The sequence below is a fragment of the Zalophus californianus genome, chromosome 3 (assembly GCF_009762305.2).
Source record: "Zalophus californianus isolate mZalCal1 chromosome 3, mZalCal1.pri.v2, whole genome shotgun sequence".
Lineage (NCBI taxonomy): Eukaryota > Metazoa > Chordata > Mammalia > Carnivora > Otariidae > Zalophus > Zalophus californianus.
In genome coordinates this window covers 68442674-68463240 of record NC_045597.1, presented here as the reverse complement: position 1 = coordinate 68463240, position 20567 = coordinate 68442674, and the positions used below count along the sequence as shown (strand labels likewise).

Genomic DNA, 20567 nt, shown 5'->3' with positions numbered 1-20567 from the left:
TATAGTGGAATCACAAAGTTTTTGAAGTGGTTTCCTTCTGTGTATAAGCATTTAAATGACCAAATGAAGTAAGGAAAAATGAGAAGATTCAGAGTGATGTATCCACAAGGATTGCTCAAATAAAAAAACTGTTCAAATACTACAACATCTACTACACAGTTGGTAAGAAGTGGTGGTTCGAGGGTGGTTAGTTGTTATTTTATGTGGTCATTTAAATAAGAGACTAAATAAGATGCAAAACATACTGATTTACACAGAACATTTCCAAATATGGAAGCTATACAAATAAAAATTGCTACCTTTCATTATTGTCAAGAGGACTCATCTTCTAAGCAGTTGTTTCCATATAGATGCAATGTTTTATTTAGTTCCTATTAAATTTATAGTACATGTTTCAAGATAAGGACTCGTTATGGAAAGGTATTTCCTTCTGAGTAAAACCAACTGTAAAAAATGGAGATTAAACCCATAATATGGGCTGCATGACACCTGGTGAAAAACTAAGTGAACTGATCCAGTCTTCAAGATGTAGGACATATTCTAATTTAACATCATACTGTGACTGTCGATTATTCAGCAAAACTCATGGCATGCTTAAATTTATAGTGACCGGGCAAGGCTCTTCAAACAACTTTGATAAGCAAATAGAGTAAAACATCCTTTCAAGGAGACTTACCTGCTCTCTCTTTGCTTCGTTTGTCAGAGAGCACCTGTAAAAAAAAAAAAAAAATCACGACTATCTTAATATCTCAAAATTACACTGCTTTCATCCAAAACGACATCATCAAGTTTGAAAAAAAAAATCAGATTGTAAAATTAGGAACGAGTGACCTCCAGAAATGAAAATAAAATGCCACAAGGGTATTAGGATTGAATGATTTTAGACTGAATAAATTGTTTAGAATAATAAACATAATTAAAATATTTATTCACAAGGGAAATGTATTAAGTTTGTTTTTCTCTGGATTACATAAAAATTCACACTATCCTATGTCCATTTAGTAACCAGAAGACTGAAGTCTAGTTTTTGCCTTCTACTCCACTGTCCTCGTGTAACCAATAACCTCCTTAGTGCTAAAATCACTCCCTACCCCACTTTCTCTCTCTGTAACACTCCCCCAGCCAAGGCAGCTGAGAACGCCTCCTTTCTGAATTTATCTTTCTGGGCTTTTGTTTTCCCACACTGTCCCTGCTGTTTTTTCTATTTATCTACCTGTTCCTTCTCATTTTCTTGGTGGGCTCCTTTTTTGCTTGTGCCCTTCTTATATATTGATTTCATTCACTTTTGTTTTATTTTCTTTTGTCAGGCATTGTTCAGGGCCTTCTCTTCTCACTCTGCACTTTTCCCAGGGTGATCTCATCTACTTTTCATCCATATTCTGATAACCTCCAGATTTATACCCTCAGACCAAGTCTCTTTCCTTGAGCTCCAGGTCAATAGAGGAAACTTTTACTGGACATGTACTTGGGGACATTTCACAGATACCTCAAACTCCATGTGTCCAAAGCTCAACATTATCCACCCCCTCACATACACACCCAGCTTCACACTGATCCCTTTTCTGTGTTCCCATCTTAGTGAATGGCTTCACCGTTGCTATGGACTGACTGTGTGCCCCGCCTCCCACCAAATTCATATGTTGAAGCATAATCCCCAATGTGAAAGTATTTGGAGGTAGGGCCTTTGGGAAGTATTTAGGTTTGGATGAGGTCATGGGAGTGGATCCCCCAAGATGGGAGTGGTGCCCTTAAGGGGATGAAGAGCTCAGAGCTCTCTCTCTCTGTCAGTGTGAAGACACACAGCAAGAGATAGTCATTTGCAAGCCAGAAAACAGGCTCTCACCAGCCCCCAAATCTGCCAGTGCCTCAATTTTAAACCTCCAGCCTTCAGATCTTGAGAAATAACATTTGTGGTTTAAGACACATAGTCTATGGTATTTTTGTTATAGCATCCTGAACTGACTGAAACAACCATCTACTAGGTTGCTCAAATCAGAAATGCAAAGATCATCCTTGACTCTTTCCTGTCCTTCTAGTTAAATTGTTGATGCCTACTCCCAAATCTTGCCTAAATCCATCCACTTCTTTTCATTCCTACTTCCACCTCTGAGCAACATTCAGGTCTTGCTTAGATAACTACAATAGCTTCCTAACTTCTAGCCAGATTCTAGTCTTATTCCCCTCCAAACTATTCACACCCAGTGTGATCTTTCCAAAATACAATTTCATCATGTCACTCTTTGTGAAACCATTCCCCATTATACTAAAAATAAATACAGTTTAAATCATATGCTTAAGATCATATGCTTAGCAATCAGAAAGACAGTGACTAGCTGCATGACCTTCAGAAAGTTACCAAATTTCTCTGAACCTCACTTCCTTGTCAGTCAATGGGGTTGCTTTAAGGAGTAAGTAAAATAATTCATGCGATGTGCTGAGCAGCAAGTGTGGTATAGAAGAGACATATGATGAACATTTGTTGATTTTTCTGAAGGAAATTCTGAAAAACAGAGACTGAAATTTTACTAACTTTTTCAAAGCATCAAGTAAATGATACTCAACAGGAGTCAGGGATGAAGGAGGCAAAATACTGATGCAGTTAAAGCTTTGTCCTTGATACCTCCATTCCTACCCACCCCATTTTTTATTCTCTCTCTTTTTCTCACCCAATTCTATGCTCCTGCTCATACTTACCCTGGGTAAAACAAGTCCACAAAAGAGTTGGTGACTGTCAATAAGAAGAGTCACTTTTCCCAAGGATCTTTCCTTTTTAAAGGGTAACATCTGACAACAAACACCAAGTACTGAACCTCTAATGGTAAAACTTCAGATGCTGTGAGACTGAGGAGGAAAAGCTCTCTCCACACATCACAGGGAAAATCAAGTAGGTGACTACTTGCTGCTCTAGAAAGAACCCAACCTGACTGCAGATGGTAGTATAGTTTTATTTATTTATATATTTATTTATTTATCTATTTATTTCGTAGTAGTATAGCATATTTAGATGGTTCTGACTTGGTCTGGAAGCAAATTTATTTAATGATTATTTGACTTAGAATAGCAAGTAGAATAAAATTAGAAAGTAAAATAACGTATATTAAGTTATCTTCTAAATAGCACAATAATATTTCAATCATCACACAAAGAAATAACCCCGTAGAATTCAAGCTCAACTGTTTAAAAATTCTCACCTATGAGCAATTACTACAGAGAAATTTCAGCCTGAGGGCTTAAAAAGAAAACAAAACCTATTAATTAGGCTTTCTCACCCACTCCTTGAGATTGAGTGCTAACATAGCTACTCATATGTTAAAATAAGAAATAATCCTTCACAGAAGAACTGAAAGATTACCTGATTCCAAAATAAATCAATGCAACTCAGGTGAAATAGGGATTCCCAGATAAAACAGACTATTTGACAAGAGTATGGTTGAGTATTATTTAGTTCTAAATATAGAATGTCACATTAAAGGATATATAGAATTTGAATTTGATAAATACATAAATTGACATGGAAATATGAAAAATATTAATGTTGAGTGTCATGATGAGAAAAAAATGTAGAAATTAAATGCCTGAAATTAACACAACAAAAATTAGTGCTCTTGAAAACTGAATATATTTGGAAAATATTACTGAAGTTTAAAGATTTTGAGATATTTTAAAATGAACCCCTAACACAATAACCATTTAAATAGTACATGAAAAGTTAGAAGCAGAGGTAGGGACATTCATTTCCCAGGAAAACTGATGTGGCAAAGAATAAATAAATAAATAAATTTATTTATTATTAATTATATTTATTTATATGTATTTTCTATAATACATCAGTTCTAAACATTCATAAATGTGATGGTGAACATATATTTCCTTAGAGATATACAGCAATATTTTAGCATAATAATTTTCATTAAAAATCACTAGATGCCAGGGGCTTAAAGGAGGAGGAAATGGGAAACTATTGTTCAATGGGTACAAGAGTTTCAGTTTTGCAAAATGAAAACAGTTCTGGTGAGGTGAGGTTTGCATGGCTATGTGAATGTACTTATGCCACTAAAGTGTACACTTAAAATGGTTGACAATAAATTTTATGTTACGCATATTTTTCGACAATTAAAAAAGACACATAAAAAACTCTAAATGCATATATTCTGTTGTAACTCAAACCTCTCTGTTTGGAAACCCAAATGATAGGGTAGAAGCATTTTAGACCCTAGCAATATATCACATTGATAGAATATCTCTAAGAACTACAATGTGACTTATGGGCAGATAATAAAGGAAATAATATTAACTTGGAGATAATTATTTATACTCCCCTAAAGTTACCATTAGTTTATAGTTAGCTTCAGAAACATAAGAAAGAAGGGTGCACTTTGGAGCAGAATGTGGGATGTCATTCACTGATGCCAGGTTAGTTAGATTAAATGTTTCTAGACCACCAATGGGTTTTTTTCTCTGAATCTTTTATTCAACAAATAGTTGTTGAGTGCTTTGTCAATATACAGAAACACACATCTCTAGCATTAAGCTGGGTGCTTGACACTTAATCTCTGTTGTATAGATGGCTGGGAGAAGGTAAATCATCAAAGCTGCAGATTAGGAACTCTAGAACTATTAGAATTATCTCATGGATAAATCATAGTAAATTCCTTTGAATTAAGTTTAAGAGTCTTTTGCTTCATTTAGTGAGATCTCCCAGAAGGTATTAAGTTTCTAATACCTCTAAAGCCATAGTAATTATAAATCCATGTTCACACAAAGAATAACAACATTTTTGGAATTATTTTATGATACGGCTGGGTTTAAAATGCAACTGATTTTTGTAACAAATTTACCCAGACACGTATCCCTTGCCCACATAGACAAATATGCAGATTAAATGAACAGAACAATACCAGAAAACCATAAAAATATCCATATAATTTTTATTGGGAGGCTATAGTCCTTGGGGCACATGATGATCAATCAAGTCAATAAATACATTAACTACTACTGTCCAAGTGAAATCTGAAAGTTATTTCAACACCTGCTGCTCCTGAAACACAAAGGGCACATTTGTTCCTAATGCCCTCATTGTAAACCTTCAAAACCCAAAACAGCAGATAAAATACCAAAGTAAATAAACTCTTAGGTAAACATGTAAGCCATTTTACTATTTGCTCTTTACTTTGTCCAGAACACACCTGTTGGTTTCAAACTCAGTAAGTTATATTCAGAGGTGACACTGATTTAAACATCACAGAAAAATGTCTAAGTAGCAATGATTAATCACCAGATCACCACTAGAAAGTTGGTTCCCTTGGACAAATATAAGGGATATGAGTATTACACACTGACTTTGGCCTAAATAATTTAAGGCTGACTGACACTGGTGTAAGTGAATTTATCTCTCAAAAAAACTTTTTCTAATCCTCCTGTTAACTACCTAATAGGTCATGTACAAACTATATGTAAAAATGAAAGAGAAAAGAAAATATGCAAAGCATTAAAATCTGCAATTCCAGAGTCATTTTTAAGGAGTCTTGCTTAGAGGGAGGTTCAACCAAAGTATCAGTTCATGAAGAAAAAAAAAATGAAAATATAATGTTCCTTTATCACCATGCTAAACTCTCAATATTGACTTTAAATTTGAATTCAAAATATTCCAAGCATGGCCTTGTAGAGAAGTCTCCAAAACTTTTTATTTTGAAAAATTCTATATACTGTTTCCTATCCAATTCTCAAAGCTATTTCTTCTCTGACTCAGGTTGAGAAAAGACTGAAGTGACTCTTAGTTGGTGGGGTATGTGGAGAAACAGAAGTTAATAGATTTCCTCACAATTACCTATGAATGAAAGCCAAAGAAAGGGCCACTAAAAAGGATAGAGAGAATACACAATTTTAGGTCTACTCTTTATTTTTATTTGATTTTCCTTGATTTCCTCTAGACCCAAGATACATAAAGCATGCTTATTTCAGTGCATACAAAAATCTCAATAAGTCTTAAACATAATAGCCAAGTGAAAAATCTACTTTTGCAGATTTAAAAACATTTCAGTTCAACCCATGATGTATAAATCTTTCTACTTCTAAATTTAAATTTTGGTGTATATATATATTAGTATTCACGTATTTGAATAGATCAAGTAAGTAATACATAATTTTAGATGTTTAATCTAAATGTAAAAAAAAAAGTCTTTACTAGCCCAGTGAGTCTAAAATGATGTTATTTAATAAACCATGACATTTTAATAAGCATTCTTGACATCTGGTGTTAATAAAAAGGATTTTATATTTTACAGTTAACATTTAAAGAAAAAACATGACTGCAGTTTTGCTATTTATCGCAGACCACAGATGGCATAGGCCACATTTGGGTGGCTTCATTTCCTTCTTGATTAGTTTATATAAAGAGGCCACTTGTTTTCTCTCTTTCTGTGTATGTTTTATATAAGATTTGGACCAAGTCCCAGAAATGAATAAATGAAGGAAGAAAGGAATGCATCAAATAAAAATTAAGTTTCTTAATAACAAAACTGATTATAGAATTTTCCTGGATTCAGTTTAGTTAATAAAGTTCACTTTAAACAATGATCCAAGGAATTTTGCATCTGGATAAATATTTGAAGTAAGTTTTCCAGAACTGAAAAAAAAAACCAAGGACCTAAAATGTTCCATCTTGTGTATAACCAGTCTCGCTAGGCAAAGTTGACCAATCCTTCGATTCATGGCAGGTTTTGCTAGGAGCCTGTATGAAAGCAACAGCTGAGCATGAGGCTACTGGGACAACTAGACTGGCATGGAGACCCCCAGATGCTCTTCTTGTCTCTGGACAATGAACCAAAAATATGGATCTTCTTGTCCTGCTTGCTCAGACTTCCTTTGTCCCTCCCTTTAGATCCTGTACTGAGTATCCCGTTCCAACTTGGACATTGGACTTAGACTGTCCCCACATTGACCCCAACATACCAGCTCTTTACCCTTTCCTCTAGAAGATGTCACTACTTATCTGGGAACATCAATGCAATACAGTAAAGTATGTATCCTATGAGTTTTCATTGAATTTTGTTAGAAGAATTGAAAACTAATGACTATATTTACACAAGCATTTACCAAGTAGTAATAACATATTATGTTGTGAGTAATAATATTATGTTATGAGACACTCAAAGTAAAACAACAAAACTCTGAATGCAAAGCCAATGAATTAATCTGTCAGAAATGGAGAAATGGGAGTATCAATTAATTAACTCAAAAACAAACATTTTTTTCTCCTTATTTAGTTTGGAATTATTTAATAATCATAAAAAGTGTTTGGTTTCATGATTTAAACACAGATTTCCTAGCCAAGTAATATCATAGGCCCAGTGAGAAATACTTTGAGTGCGTTGGCCTGGCTATCTAGCTTTAAAGGAGGGCTGATTCACCTTAAGATGATTTGTGGGTGAGTAAAACACTCCAGAGTTTGATCTTCTAGACGAAGATATAAGACATACACATGTAAGCCAATTAGAAAGCTATTCTGTGAAGAATTAGTTACAATACAGAATTAACTAGCTTAGATAAGTGCAGTTAACATTTAAGAACACCTTAACATTAGTAGCGAAAAGACTTCCACTACTTTGGGTAATGTTGTTGGAAATCCAGCTGGATTAGGATGAAACTATATTCTCGACTCGAATGAGATCCCAGTCTATAGCAGAAGACAGCCCCGTAATGACAAGGCTGCTATCCTATGGAATAAGCACACCAATATAGATGTATGCAAGGCATAATGGTTGCACAGAGAAAGGTGCAATGGACCTCATGAAGAGAATCAAAGGAGGTTCATATAGAGAGTAATACTTAAGATGGCTCTTAAAGAATTATCTCACTGGGAAAAACAAGAGGGAGAGAGGAATTCCAGAGAGAAGGAAGAACATATACAATGGAAGGTGGCAGAGGAGAGCATGAGTGTTCAAGGAAATGCAAGTTCTCTGATGTTGCTGTACATCATTATAGGGAAGAGTATAAAGTGACTAGAAAGATAGGAATGGGCTAGATAATAAGAGTTTTTTATACTACAGTAAGGAGTTGGAAATGACTTCTATGGGTGATATTGACTCCAAAAGAGTTGACCGTATAATGGTAAATCTGGAAGCAGCATGAAAAGATGAGCTGGGGAAAGAAGAGATGGGCACAAATCAGGGGATTGTTATAGTAGCCAAGACCAAGTGAAATAAAAGGACCTAAACTAGACTATGTATGAAGACATGGTAGTCATAAATCATAGTTAGGAGGGGATCAAGAGCAGGGAGAGAGAGGGAGGGAAAGAGGCATCTTGGATGGTTTTCAGGTTTTACCTTGGGCAACCTAGTCCATTGAGGTGTCACATTGATGAAGATGAGCAAATTGTGAGTACTGGAAAATTAAGACCTGCCTTTCTCTATTTCTTTTAAGGCATTATGGTATATTACATAGAGCTGGGTTTAGGGGCGCCTGGGTGGCTCATTTGGTTGGGCATCTGACTCTTGATTTTGGCTCAGGTCATGATCTTAGCGTCGTGGAATCAAGCCCCGCATCTGTCTCTGTGCTGAGCATGGTGCTTGCTTGAGATTCTCTCTCTCCCTCTCCCTTTGCTCCTCCCCACTTTGCCCTTTCCCCCCATGCTCTCTCTCTCTCTGAAAGAAAGAAAGAAAGAAAGAAAGAAAGAAAGAAAGAAAGAAAGAAAGAAAGAAAGAAAGAAAGAAAGAAAGGAAGAAAGAAAGAAAGGAAGAAAGAAAGAAAGAAATTTCCCATGGGTTTATGAGTTGGACACGTTGGATTTGAGACTTGAATCCAACTCTTGCTAGTTACATAGACTTAGGCAAATTTTCCCACTTGTCTGAGACATAGTTTCCTTACACGTAAAATGGAAATAGTAATTCAGATTTCATAGGAATGTAAAGATTAAATTAAAAAAATTGTGTACCATCTTTCATCCATAGTATCTAGGACAAGATTGGGCACATTATGTGCTTAATCTATGCATTCTAAATAAACGAGTAACATGGAACACTTATGTGTATCTACACAAAAATATCTCTCCAACTATCGTATTCAGTTTCATCTCTAACTTTAAGAATAGTGCCCACCATTAAAGAAGTTATGGAAAAGAAGTCATTCTATCACACCTCAATTCTGTCCTTTAGTAATCATAACCCCAACTTACTTTTAGGTGTGCATAAGTAAGAAATAAAAATCAAGAGTTTGGTTTAGCTATTACCCCATGGCCAGCCTCCTTGGGCAACCCCGGGGTTTGACTGCTTCATAGGCCTATTTGCCTTGGCTTTCAAGATTATTTTTATAGACCAGTACTGCCAGCTTTTAAGATTATTCAGAATTATAGTGGCATAATTTATTTAATGCTTCATTTTCTTTATAAGAGTGGTTTTCTGGTTTAAAAAAACAAAACATCTCATAAACCTGATGACTTAGGCCCTGACATGTTCAGCTTAATATAGGCCAATGGAGAAGAATTGGGTCACCACGTTCTGGACACACAGCCCTGGAAAATGTCAGAAGTTGGATGGTCTGCTCTTCTATCTGGCCCCAGCTCAAGTAACTTCCTGAATAAATCCTAAGTGTTTTAAAATATAAAAATGACTCTTAAGAACATGTGTTCTTCCGGGTCTGGAAGAAACACTGATGATTTTGCCTTTTCTGGAGCACCCTTTTCATTCTGAATTTGAAAGCCACAGAAAATGTAATAGTTTAATAAAATGCCAATAAGAGATGAAATATAGGCAAAATAATACAGTATCACTACTTTTGTTTGTGTTAATGGAGGTCTGGGACTTTAAAACTATTATCTACCAAAATATAAATTAACATCATCTTTAGGCAAAAACACTTGTATAAATGCTTTGCTACATGCTACCATTAAAGAAAGGAAAGGAAAGGAAAGGAAAGGAAAGGAAAGGAAAGGAAAGGAAAGGAAAGGAAAGGAAAGGAAAGAAAGGAAAGGGCTTAAAAAAAAAAAAGGTAGGGGAGGTGGGATTTTGGGCCCTACCTTTTATAAAAAAAATGGCCTGAATTCTTGTTTCTCTGTTCCTGAATCCTTGACGTTAAGGTGTTGATGAGTAGTGAAAAGGATAAAAGGAACATATCAGGAAGAAGAAACTTAAAAGGCAAGGCTGATGAGTTGATGATATGAAACCCACAAGCTAAACAGTCCTTGAACAACTGAAAGATGCTCTTTTTTTCCTCTTGTGTTTAATTAATGCCTCTTCTCCTAACTCAAAGGGGTTCCTAACTTGTGGTAGTTATAAAAATGCACTACTCTGATCTTCTGCTCAGGGAGCTGTTGCCCCCCTGGAACTACCACCCATTTAGTACTGAGGCTGTACTTCCCAAAGGCTGTTCTCACCCAGTGAATAAACTTGGTGGGGTATTGATATAGGCTCTTTCCAGCCAGAGACAGGACACTCTCTGTAGATGACTTTGCTACAGGATTTCCCATTGGTCTGAACAAACCTTTCTCAGAAGTGCACTGCGATCCTCCTTCCCTTTCCCCTCCCACAGGTGTCAGACCCCCAATATTGTATGGCTGCTCTTCCCACCTTTCCCTTCTCCCTTTTTCAATAAATCCCTTGCATGTCTAATCCTACTTGTTATTTGCCTCTTGGCAGACATAAACTAAAACATTCATCTACTATCCTGTTCTTGTTTAAAGGTCATAAGCAGGTATTTATAAACAGAAAAGCTGATGCAAAGAAAGATTTAATAAACTGCCAAAGAGGATACTATAACTCAATGACCTGAGGCTCCTGATCCCCACAGTCATTCATTTAACAAATATTTATTGAATGCCTCCTATATGCCTGGTTCTGGACCTTATCTTAAGAATAAAGAGCACCTCTTTGAGTGGCATGCTCAGATTTGTGATATAATAACATCACCTGCTGCAAAGTGGGGGATGAACCAAAGGGGAGCAAGGCCAAATGGGAGGGGCCAGTTTGGAGACTGGTACAATCACCAAGGAAGAGATGATGGTGGCATGTGTGAGAATAGCCCCAGTGTAGATAGGAGAGGTGGGGAAATATTTCACAGAGAAAACTAAGATTCGTGATTCAGCAGATATTTATCCTGGACCAAGCCCTGGGCTATGCTCTGGGAAGACAGAGAACAAAAGACACGTTCCCAATTGTCCAGAAGCATTTGGTTGACTTCTGTTCAAAGATGTGTGTATAAAGGATCTTTTACTCTACTCCAGTCCCTTAAAGGCCAGAGATATAATGGAAAACAGAAGAAAAAAACCCAAACCCTCCACCCCAATAAAACAAGAAAATGGCCAGAAGCCTAAACCGCAGACTATGAAACACAGAAGTCAATTACAGTGGAGAGCGCTGCCAAAACAAGGGTGCTGAGAGCAGCCCAAAACCTCAGACTCTGAACAGGATGCAGACTTCTCTGAAAATAAGTGTCACAATAGTGGAAGGTCTAGCCAACGATCCTTTGATTAGAACAACGGGTACTAGGAGAGTTGGAGAGAGGCAGGGAGTGCTCTTGTGTGCAGTGCCCTATCATGGAAGGAAGGCAGGAGAGATGGGCTCAGGACACACAGGCTAACGTGCCATACTACCTTCTACACCCAGAAGTAAGTGAGGGTGAGGGACAGAGGGGAATAACCAATTCTCAGATCTGAACACAAAGACTTGTGACTCACTGGGCTTCATTCTGCATCAATCTTCCCTTTAGCACAGGGACTGCAACTAGTACCTGCTGGTCAAATCCAGCCATTGCCTGTTTTTGTTCTACCATGACCTGAGAATGGTTTTTACATTTTTAAGTGGTTAAAAAAAAAAATCAGATGAATAATAATATTTTGTGACACAAGAAAATTATCTGAAATCCAAATTTCATCATCCATGAATAAAGTTTTATAGGAACACAACCATGTTTATCTGTTTACATCTTTTCTATGGCTACTATCAGGCTATTTATTAGTCTAACAGAACTTTCGTAACAAAATATCACAGATTGGGCAGCTTAAACAACAGAAGTTTATTTTCTCACAGTTCTGGAGGCTAAACATTTAAGATCGAGGTATTGGCAGAGTTGGTTTCTCTTAAGGCCTCTCTCCTAGGTTCACAGATCATCTTCTCACTCTATCCTCACATAGTCTTTTCCCTGTGCATGCACAACCCTGGTGTCTCTTCCTCTTCTTTTAAGGACACCAGTCCTATTAGATTAGGGCCTCACCTTTATGGCCTCATTTAATCTTAATTTCCTCCCTAAAGGCCCTATCTCTGCATACAGCCACAGTGGGGGTTAGGATTTCAAAATATGAACTTCAAGGGGACAGAATTCAGTCCATAACCAGCTATAACAGCCAAGTTGAATAGTTGTGAGAGAAACTGTATGGCCTGCAAAGCCTAAGACATTTGCTATCTGGCCCTTCACTGAAGAAGTTCGCCAAGAATATCCAAAAAATGAGAGGAGATTTTTCCACCAGGGCAAATAAAATAACAGATTCAGTAGCAGAGTATTTATTATAAGATAGCAGAGACATCAGTTCATCCTTCACCTCAGTCCTAGGCTCATATTATTCTTTGAAATCAGTATGTCATATTCAAATATGAGTAACAATCACAGAAGAACCATCGAGGGACATGTACAAAGAAATTGAGAAAAAAAGTGTATGTGGAGGGGTGGATTTTGGAGTAGGGCAGTGAGAACACAAGCAAACATGCACCTCAAAATGAATTACACAAAGAATTCAATAAAAATTCACAATGATAGTTCTCCATCGTTTCAAAGAAATTATAGACCACATGATCTCTCTTCAAAAGTTTTTAAGCTAAAAAAAGAAATATACCTATTAAAACAATGTATTATAAAACTACTTAAAAGTCAGCCAGCAAGGCCTAAGATTGAAATAGAAGAGAAACAGAATAACGTTGCCGACATGAAAATTACATCTGAAGCCACAAAACTAAAAGATAAGTTTAGACAGAAAACCCAGCCGATACTTAGGCTTGAAGAATCTGACGAGGTGGCAAATGACTATTTAAAGAATATGAGGATAAATATGGACGAAAAAGAAAAGTCTAACATACATAGAATTGGTGTTCTGGAGAAGAGAACAACAATAAGGACACAACGAGTAATCAAACAGTAGCGGAAAAGTTTTCTGATATAAAAGAGCAACTTAAGTTTGTTGCTTGATAGGATACACTACTCCAGAAAATCTGCAATGTCACGTGCCAGTGAACTGACTGATATCGCCCGTTACATGAATCATATAGGCATCTGGATGGAAACACTCAAGCCAAAAAGCAGTGAACATTTGTTTACAAAGGTCTTAGGAAAGTAAAATGTGACCCCAAATGCTTGATCAACTTGTTCTATAAGTATAAAAATGACAGATAAGATTGCAAGAGTTCAAGTGACATCCAATGTACCTCCTTGAAAAATACAAATTGTTAACAAAGACTCCCAAGAGGAAGTGAAGTGAAAAATTATCAGAGATGGAGAAACCATGAGACAAGGACAGGTAGTGAACACTGAATCCATTTAAATACAGAATCAAGGTATTTACACAGTCTTATATAGTTTTAGTTTTATAACGATAATTCACTCAGGTTTTTATTCTGGCAATGTCAAAATAATAATATAAAAACATAATTCAAAAAGTGTGGAATGGCATATAAGGTAAGATACAAATGTGCTGATTTCCTTATCTTTTATAACAAGTGTTAACAGATATTATTTAAAGTTGAAATACATAGTTTACAAAAGCATAACAAACCCAATCACCTAATGGTTTTCATATATTCTGTTAACTTTAAGGAATCTTTATAATCTGCTTTCTCATGTGTACAGAAACTTTTAAGTTCAGCAACTCTGCTAGTCTCACTGGATTCATTTCTTACCATCAAATAAAATTAAAATATAAAAATTATGATGATGATTACATATAGATTTGGCAAGGCTGTTGCTAACACAAACAGAGCTTTTCTGTGAATTAGAAAAAGGCAACATCTGTTGAAGAAAAAATTACACATACACAGAGAATTCCTCTGGGTGGCTGAATTACAAAAGGCCCACCTTCCACCTAATAAATGACCCCAGAATTTCAGACCCTCTTCACTCCCTTGGAAGGGTTCCTCTGAGCAAGGAACAACCTGCACAACATGTTTATTATTATTATTATTTTTGTTTAATCTTGTGACTTTTTTCATTTTTCAGCTTTGTTGAGGCATAAGTAACATAGAATAAACTGCACAGATGTAATTTAGTGTATACTTTGATAAATTTTGACAATATGCATATACCCATGAAGCCATCCTCACAACCAAATAATTAACATATCTACCTTCTAAAACTTCCCTTGTGCCCTTTTGTAATCACCTCTCACACTCTTTCTTGTCTCCTACCTCCAGTCCCCAGACAACCTATGATTGGCCTTCTCTCACTGTAGATTAGTCTGTATTCTTAAGAATTTTATATAAATGGAATCACGTAGTATCTATTTTTTTCTGGTTTCTTTCACTTAGTAGAATGTGTTTGAGATTCACCCATATTGTTTATGTATCAAGAGTTTGTTCGTTTTTATAGTTGAGGATTCATTCCATCATATAGAGATATCACAATTTGTCTATCCATTTGTCCATGATGGACTTAAGTAGTTTCCAGTTTCTGGCACTGCAAATAAAGCTGCTGTGGATATTCATTTATAATTCATCTTACTGATACTCTCTTTTTCTCATGGAAGTGGAATGATGGAATCATATGATAGGTATATATTTAACTTTTTAAGAACTGCCAACCTGTTTTCCAAAGTGTTGTACCATTTTACATCCCCACCAACAGTACAGAAGAGCTCCGTTACTCCACATCCTTGTCAACACATGGCATAGTCAATCTCTTTAATTTTAGCCATTCTAATGGTTTTAATTTTTTGTGGTTTTAATCTGCATTTCTGTAATAATTAATGATGCAGAGTCTCATTTCCATGTGCTTATTTGCCATCTCTATACTTACTTTAATGAAGTGTCTTTCAAATTATTTGTCTATTTTTAAAAAATATTTTATTTATTTATTTGAGAGAGACAGCAAGCAGGGGGAGCAGCAGAGGGAGAGGGAGAAGCAGACTCCCTGCTGAGCAGGGATCCTGAGGTGGGGTTCCATCCCAGGACCCTGAGATCATGACCTGAGCTGAAGGCAGATGCTTAACCAACTGAGCCACCCAGGCGCCCCTTATTTTTCCATTTTTAAAAGGTTAATTATATTCCCATTATTGCATTTTTAGAGTTATTTATATATTGTAGATACAAGTCCTTTATCAGATAAATGATTTGTGAAAATTTTCTTCCAGTCTATGGTTCACCTCTTCATTCTTTTAATGAGTCTTCTGAAGAGCAGAAGTTCTTAATGCTGAAAATGTCCAATTTATCAGTTTTCTTCTATGGATTACTTTTGGTGTCATATCTAAGAAGTCTTTACCTAAACCAAGGTCATAAAGATGTCTCCTGTATTTTATTCTATAAGTTTTATAGTTTTAGATTTTCCATTTGTCTATGATCCCTTCTGAGATAATTTTTGTATGTGGTGAGAGGTACAAAGATTAATTTTTTGCATATGAACATCTAATTGTCTCAATGCCCTTTGCTGAAGAGACTATCTTTTCTTTATTGAATTGCCTTTGCCTCTTGGTCTGCCTACTTTTGCACTACTTAAATTCAGTGGTGGCATTTTATCTCCTTGGTTTTTCTATTGTTGTCATCTTGATTGCACTCTTAGTTCTTGCTCTAGGGTTTACAGTTTTCATCTTTGACTTACCAGTCTACTTCAAGTAACAACATACCACTTTATATACTACAAAAACTTACAAGACTATAGTTCCATTATCCCTTTCTTTTTGGACTATTATTATCAGACGTTTTACCTCTGTATCTGTTACAAACCTTCAAATACATTGTTGTTGTATCTGCTTTACACTCAATTGTTTTTAAAGAGATCAAAAACATTTTCATTAGCATCTACGCACCTATTTGTCATTTCTGGTACTCTTCATTCCTTTGTGTAGATTCAGATTTCCATTCAGGATGATTTTCTTTTAGCTTGATGGACTTTTCTTAATATTTCTTGTAGTGCAGGTCTGCTGGTGATGAACACTTTGATTTTTTTAATGTATAACACAGTCATTATTTTACGTTTATTTTTTGAAGATATTTTTTCTGGGTATAGAATCTTAATTTGACTGTTTTTCTTTCAGTACTTAAACAGTGCTCCACTGGCTTGCATTGTTTCCAAATAGAAATCTGAGGTCATTCTTATCTTTGTTCCTCTGTATGGAATGTGTCTTTTTCTTTTCCTCTGGCAGCTTTTAAGATTATTTCTTTAGCATTTGTTTTAAGTAATTTCATTATGATGTGCCTTAGGGTAGTTTTCAAATTTCTTATGCTTGGAGTTCATTGAAGATCCTGGTTCTATTGGTTTGAAATTTTTGTCAAATTTAGAATAATTGGGCCATTATTTCTTCAAATATTTTTTTTTCTGTTTCCTCTTTCTCCTTTGAGAACTCTAATACCTGTATATGTGGCTGCTTGAAGTCACCCCATAGCCAGCTGATTTTTTAAAATAGATTGTATTTTTTAATGCAGTTTTAGGTTTAGAGCAAAACTGAGTATAAGGTACAGAGAGAGTTCCTATATCACACACACACACACACACACACACACACAGACAATTTTTCCTGCTTTCAACATCCCCCACTGAAGTGGTACAATCATTATAACTGATGAACCTACACTGACATATTGTTATCACCCAAAGTCCATAGTTTACATTAGAGCTCACTCCTGGTGTTATACATCCCATGGGTTTAGACCAATCTATGACATGTATCTACCATTATAGAGTTATACAGAGTTTCACTGCCCTGAAAATCCTCCGTGCTCTGACTATTCATCTCTCTCTCCCCTCTAGCTTCTGGTAACCACTGATCTTTCACTGCCTCCACAGTTTTGCCTTTTCCAGAATATCATATAGTTTTAACCAAGCAGCATGTAGCTTTTTCAGATTGACTTCTTTCTAGAAATATGCATTCAAGTTTCTCCCGGTTTTTTCATGGCTCAATAGCTCATTTCTTTTCAGTAATGAATAATATTCCATTGTCTAGATGTATCACAGTTTATCTATTAATCTATTTTTACATCTTGGTTGTTTCCAAGTTTTGATAATTATGAATAATATAAATTACAATTACAAAATAAATCATAATAATTATGAATAATATAAACATTACAAATAAATTTTTTAAGCATTCATGTGTAGATTCTGAATTCCATGAGTTTTCAACTCTTTTGGATAAATACCAAGAAGCACAATTGCTGGATCATAAGGTAAAAGTATGATTAATATTTTAAGAAACTTCCAAACTACCTTCCAAAGTGGCTGCACCATTTTGCATTTACAGCAGTGAGTGAGAGTTTCTATCACTCCACACTCTCACCAGCATTTGCTGTGTCAGTGTTCTGGATTTTGACCAATCCAGTGGGTGTGTAACGATATCTCAGTGCTGTTTTCATTTGCATTTTCTTGATGACGTATGATGCACAGCATCTTTTCATGTTTATTTACCATCCAGATATCTTCTTTTGTGAGGTGTGCTTTTTCTTTCCCTCAAACTCTTTTTTCTCTGTGTGTTTCATTTTGGATAGTTTTTATGTCTTCACTTTCACTCACCGATCTTTTCCTCTGTAGTGTCTCAACTGCTGTAAGTCTTATGCAGTGCATTTTTTTTTTTTTTTTTTACCTCATTCATTACTAGAAGTTCACTTTGGATATCTTTTTGTATCTTTTATGTCTCTACTTAACATGCTTAATCTTCTAGCTTCTTGAACATATGCAATGTGATTATAAGAGATTTTTTTTGTTTTTTTTTAAGATTTTATTTATTTATTTGACAGAGAGAGACACAGTGAGAGAGGGAACACAAGCAGGGGGAGTGGGGAGGAGAAGGAAGAAGAAGAGGCTCTCTGCTGAGCAGGAGCCCGATGCGGGGCTCAATCACAGGACCCCGGGATCATGACCTGAGCCGAAGGCAGACGCTTAACGACTGAGCCACACAGGCGCCCCTATAAGAGATGTTTTAATGTCCTTGTCTAAGAATTCTACCATCTGTGGCATTTCTGGGCCTGTTTCTATTAATTAATCCTTCTCCTTGTTATGGGTCCTATTTGCCTGCTTCTTTGCATTCCCGGTAATTTTTAATTGAATGTCAGTCTTTGTGAGTTTTTCCCTGTTGAGTGCTGAATATTTTTATATTCTTATAAATATTCTTTAACTTTGGGGATGCAGTTAGGTTGGTTGGAGACAATTTAATCCTTCCAAGGCTTGCTTTTAAGTGAAATCAGAGCAGCCTTTATTCTCGGGCTCATTTTTCCCAATTATTTAAGCAATTTCCTTTGAGTACACTACCCAATGTCCTGTGAATTGCAAAAGATTTTTTTTTTTAACTGTGGGTGAAGAGAACACAAACTATTCTCAGCCCTGGGTAAACTCTGGGATTGTTACCTCTGATCCTTTCTGGTGGTTCTTTCCCTGGCCTTGGGTAATTTCTTCACCACCATGTGCTGATCAGTACTCAGCTGCAGATTTAAGATTTGGGAAATCCTCTACAGCCACCCCCGTCCCACCCAGGGCTCTCCCTCTCTGTGAAGTTCTTCCTCCCATGCTCTCCCTTGGATTCTAAATATTCTGGTCTTCCTATGGCCCAACACTGTCTCCTCAAGTCAGGGAGACCATCAGGCTCTGTCTGGATTCCCCCTCCCTACATTGCAGCCTAGAAAGTTTCCTCAGAAGTAAGCTGGAGCAACCGTCAGGCTCCACTTGTTGATTTCCCCTTTTCTAGGGTTGACTGTCCTGTACTGCCAGATGTCCAATGTCTGAAAACCACTGTCATACATTTCATCTGTTTTGGGTTTTTTGTTTTTATTTTTGTTGTTGTTGTTAAAGTGGGAAGGTATAGCCAGCTCCCATTATTCTATCTTAGCTGAAAGTAGAAGTATTCAAATATGTTTTGTAAAATTATTTTTTCCTATCTATTTATCCGTCAAGAGGTTTATGGGATGAAGGTCAACAGTATTAATGAAGGTTGTTTCTGGATCATGGGATTAGGGTGATATTGTAGTTCCTTCTTTGTGTTTTCCTGTATTTTTACATCTTTAAAAATTGACAGTGTATCACTTTATTTTTAAAAATAACCTATGGCTCATTTCTTCTAAGGAAGAAAGAATCGTGAATGTTATTTCTCTTTCTACTAACTTTCCAGCCTACCACACACTCTTCTCTGTCACAAACCTGCATGCTGCCTGATCTGCTCTATCACCCACTTCCCTGTCCATGTATTCTATCTTTTTTTTCTGAACTTGTATGTAGGTTACTCTCTCAGGAATGCAGTCCACCCTAAAAATTTCACTGTTCTTTAAAGATCTGTTTGAATGCTGCCTTAGCTCTGTGTTATTGTTGACCCAAAATAAGTTTTGGAGGGGCACATATATAAAAAGATTTGACTTGTATGAGTGAGAATATTTTGTGCTTCATTTGACATCTTACTGCTTTAACTATAAGTCTTTTTTTAAAAAAGTATTATTGAAATGTTCATATACAGACAAAACTTCAGAGACTAGTATAATAAAACCCCATGTACCCATCCCACTGCTTCAGTAATTACCAACAATTACTGAAGGTAATTCTGACCAGAAATGATGAACTTCTTCTTCCCAATTCTTGGAATATTTATTGTCCATACAATTCACTTAACCCTTAGAGATCCCATACCACCTTATCAGTCTGCATACTACCTTTACCCTTTCATATTTTAAATTATGGTAGGGCAGAAGTCCTGTCGTACACTTCTATGCCTCTCAAAGTGCTTAGCTGAGTGCCTCACTCTTAGTAACGGTCAGTACAATTGGTGAATAAATGAGTAAGTAAATGATAGTCAAGTCTCCAGAAGTGCCAAGGAAAGTCAGAGAAAGTAGGAACCAGCTGTACAGAGCTCACTATGGTCACACAGAGATCTGGGGTGAGCTAACCTAGGCCTAGAGGTGCAAAGTAAAATGAACAGAAATGTGTGCAGGCACATATTACATTCTGGGATCCTCATTCACCCTGGTGGGAAATAGTGTTTTGTCCCTTTTGGATGTTAAAATGTATGCATAACGATAAAGTATTAGAAGGTCAATGGTTATTGAAATACAAGCCCATCAAGTGGTGTGATGCCTGGAATTTATTCCAAAATAAGCTGATAAGGACCTGGAAAAGAATATTGATGAAACAAAACTAGATTGTTGGTAATTATTGAAGCAGTGGGAGGGGTACATGGGGGTTTATTATACTGGTCTCTACAGTTTTGTCTGTACATGAACATTTCAATAATACTTTTTTAAAAAAAGACTTATAGTTAAAGCAGTAAGATGTCAAATGAAGCACAAAATATGCTCACTCATACAAGTCAAATCTTTTTATATATGTGCCCTTCCAAAATTTACTTTGGATCAACAATAACACAGAGTCTCACAGTTGGAAGAAAATCTATTCCCATGCCTCAATGC

The 20567-nt window shown here is 36.1% G+C and overlaps 1 protein-coding gene across 3 annotated transcripts in view; it reads right to left on the bottom strand.

Annotated features, from left to right (window-relative positions):
• The window catches only part of STARD13 (StAR related lipid transfer domain containing 13), a 512105-nt gene that overhangs the window by 306945 nt on the left and 184593 nt on the right, over positions 1 to 20567 (bottom strand). For all 3 annotated transcript variants that reach the window (XM_027588198.2, XM_027588197.2, XM_027588195.2), the window contains one exon: positions 677 to 710. In XM_027588198.2, the coding sequence (XP_027443999.1) occupies positions 677 to 710 (34 nt within the window). The remainder of the gene's footprint in view (positions 1 to 676; positions 711 to 20567) is intronic.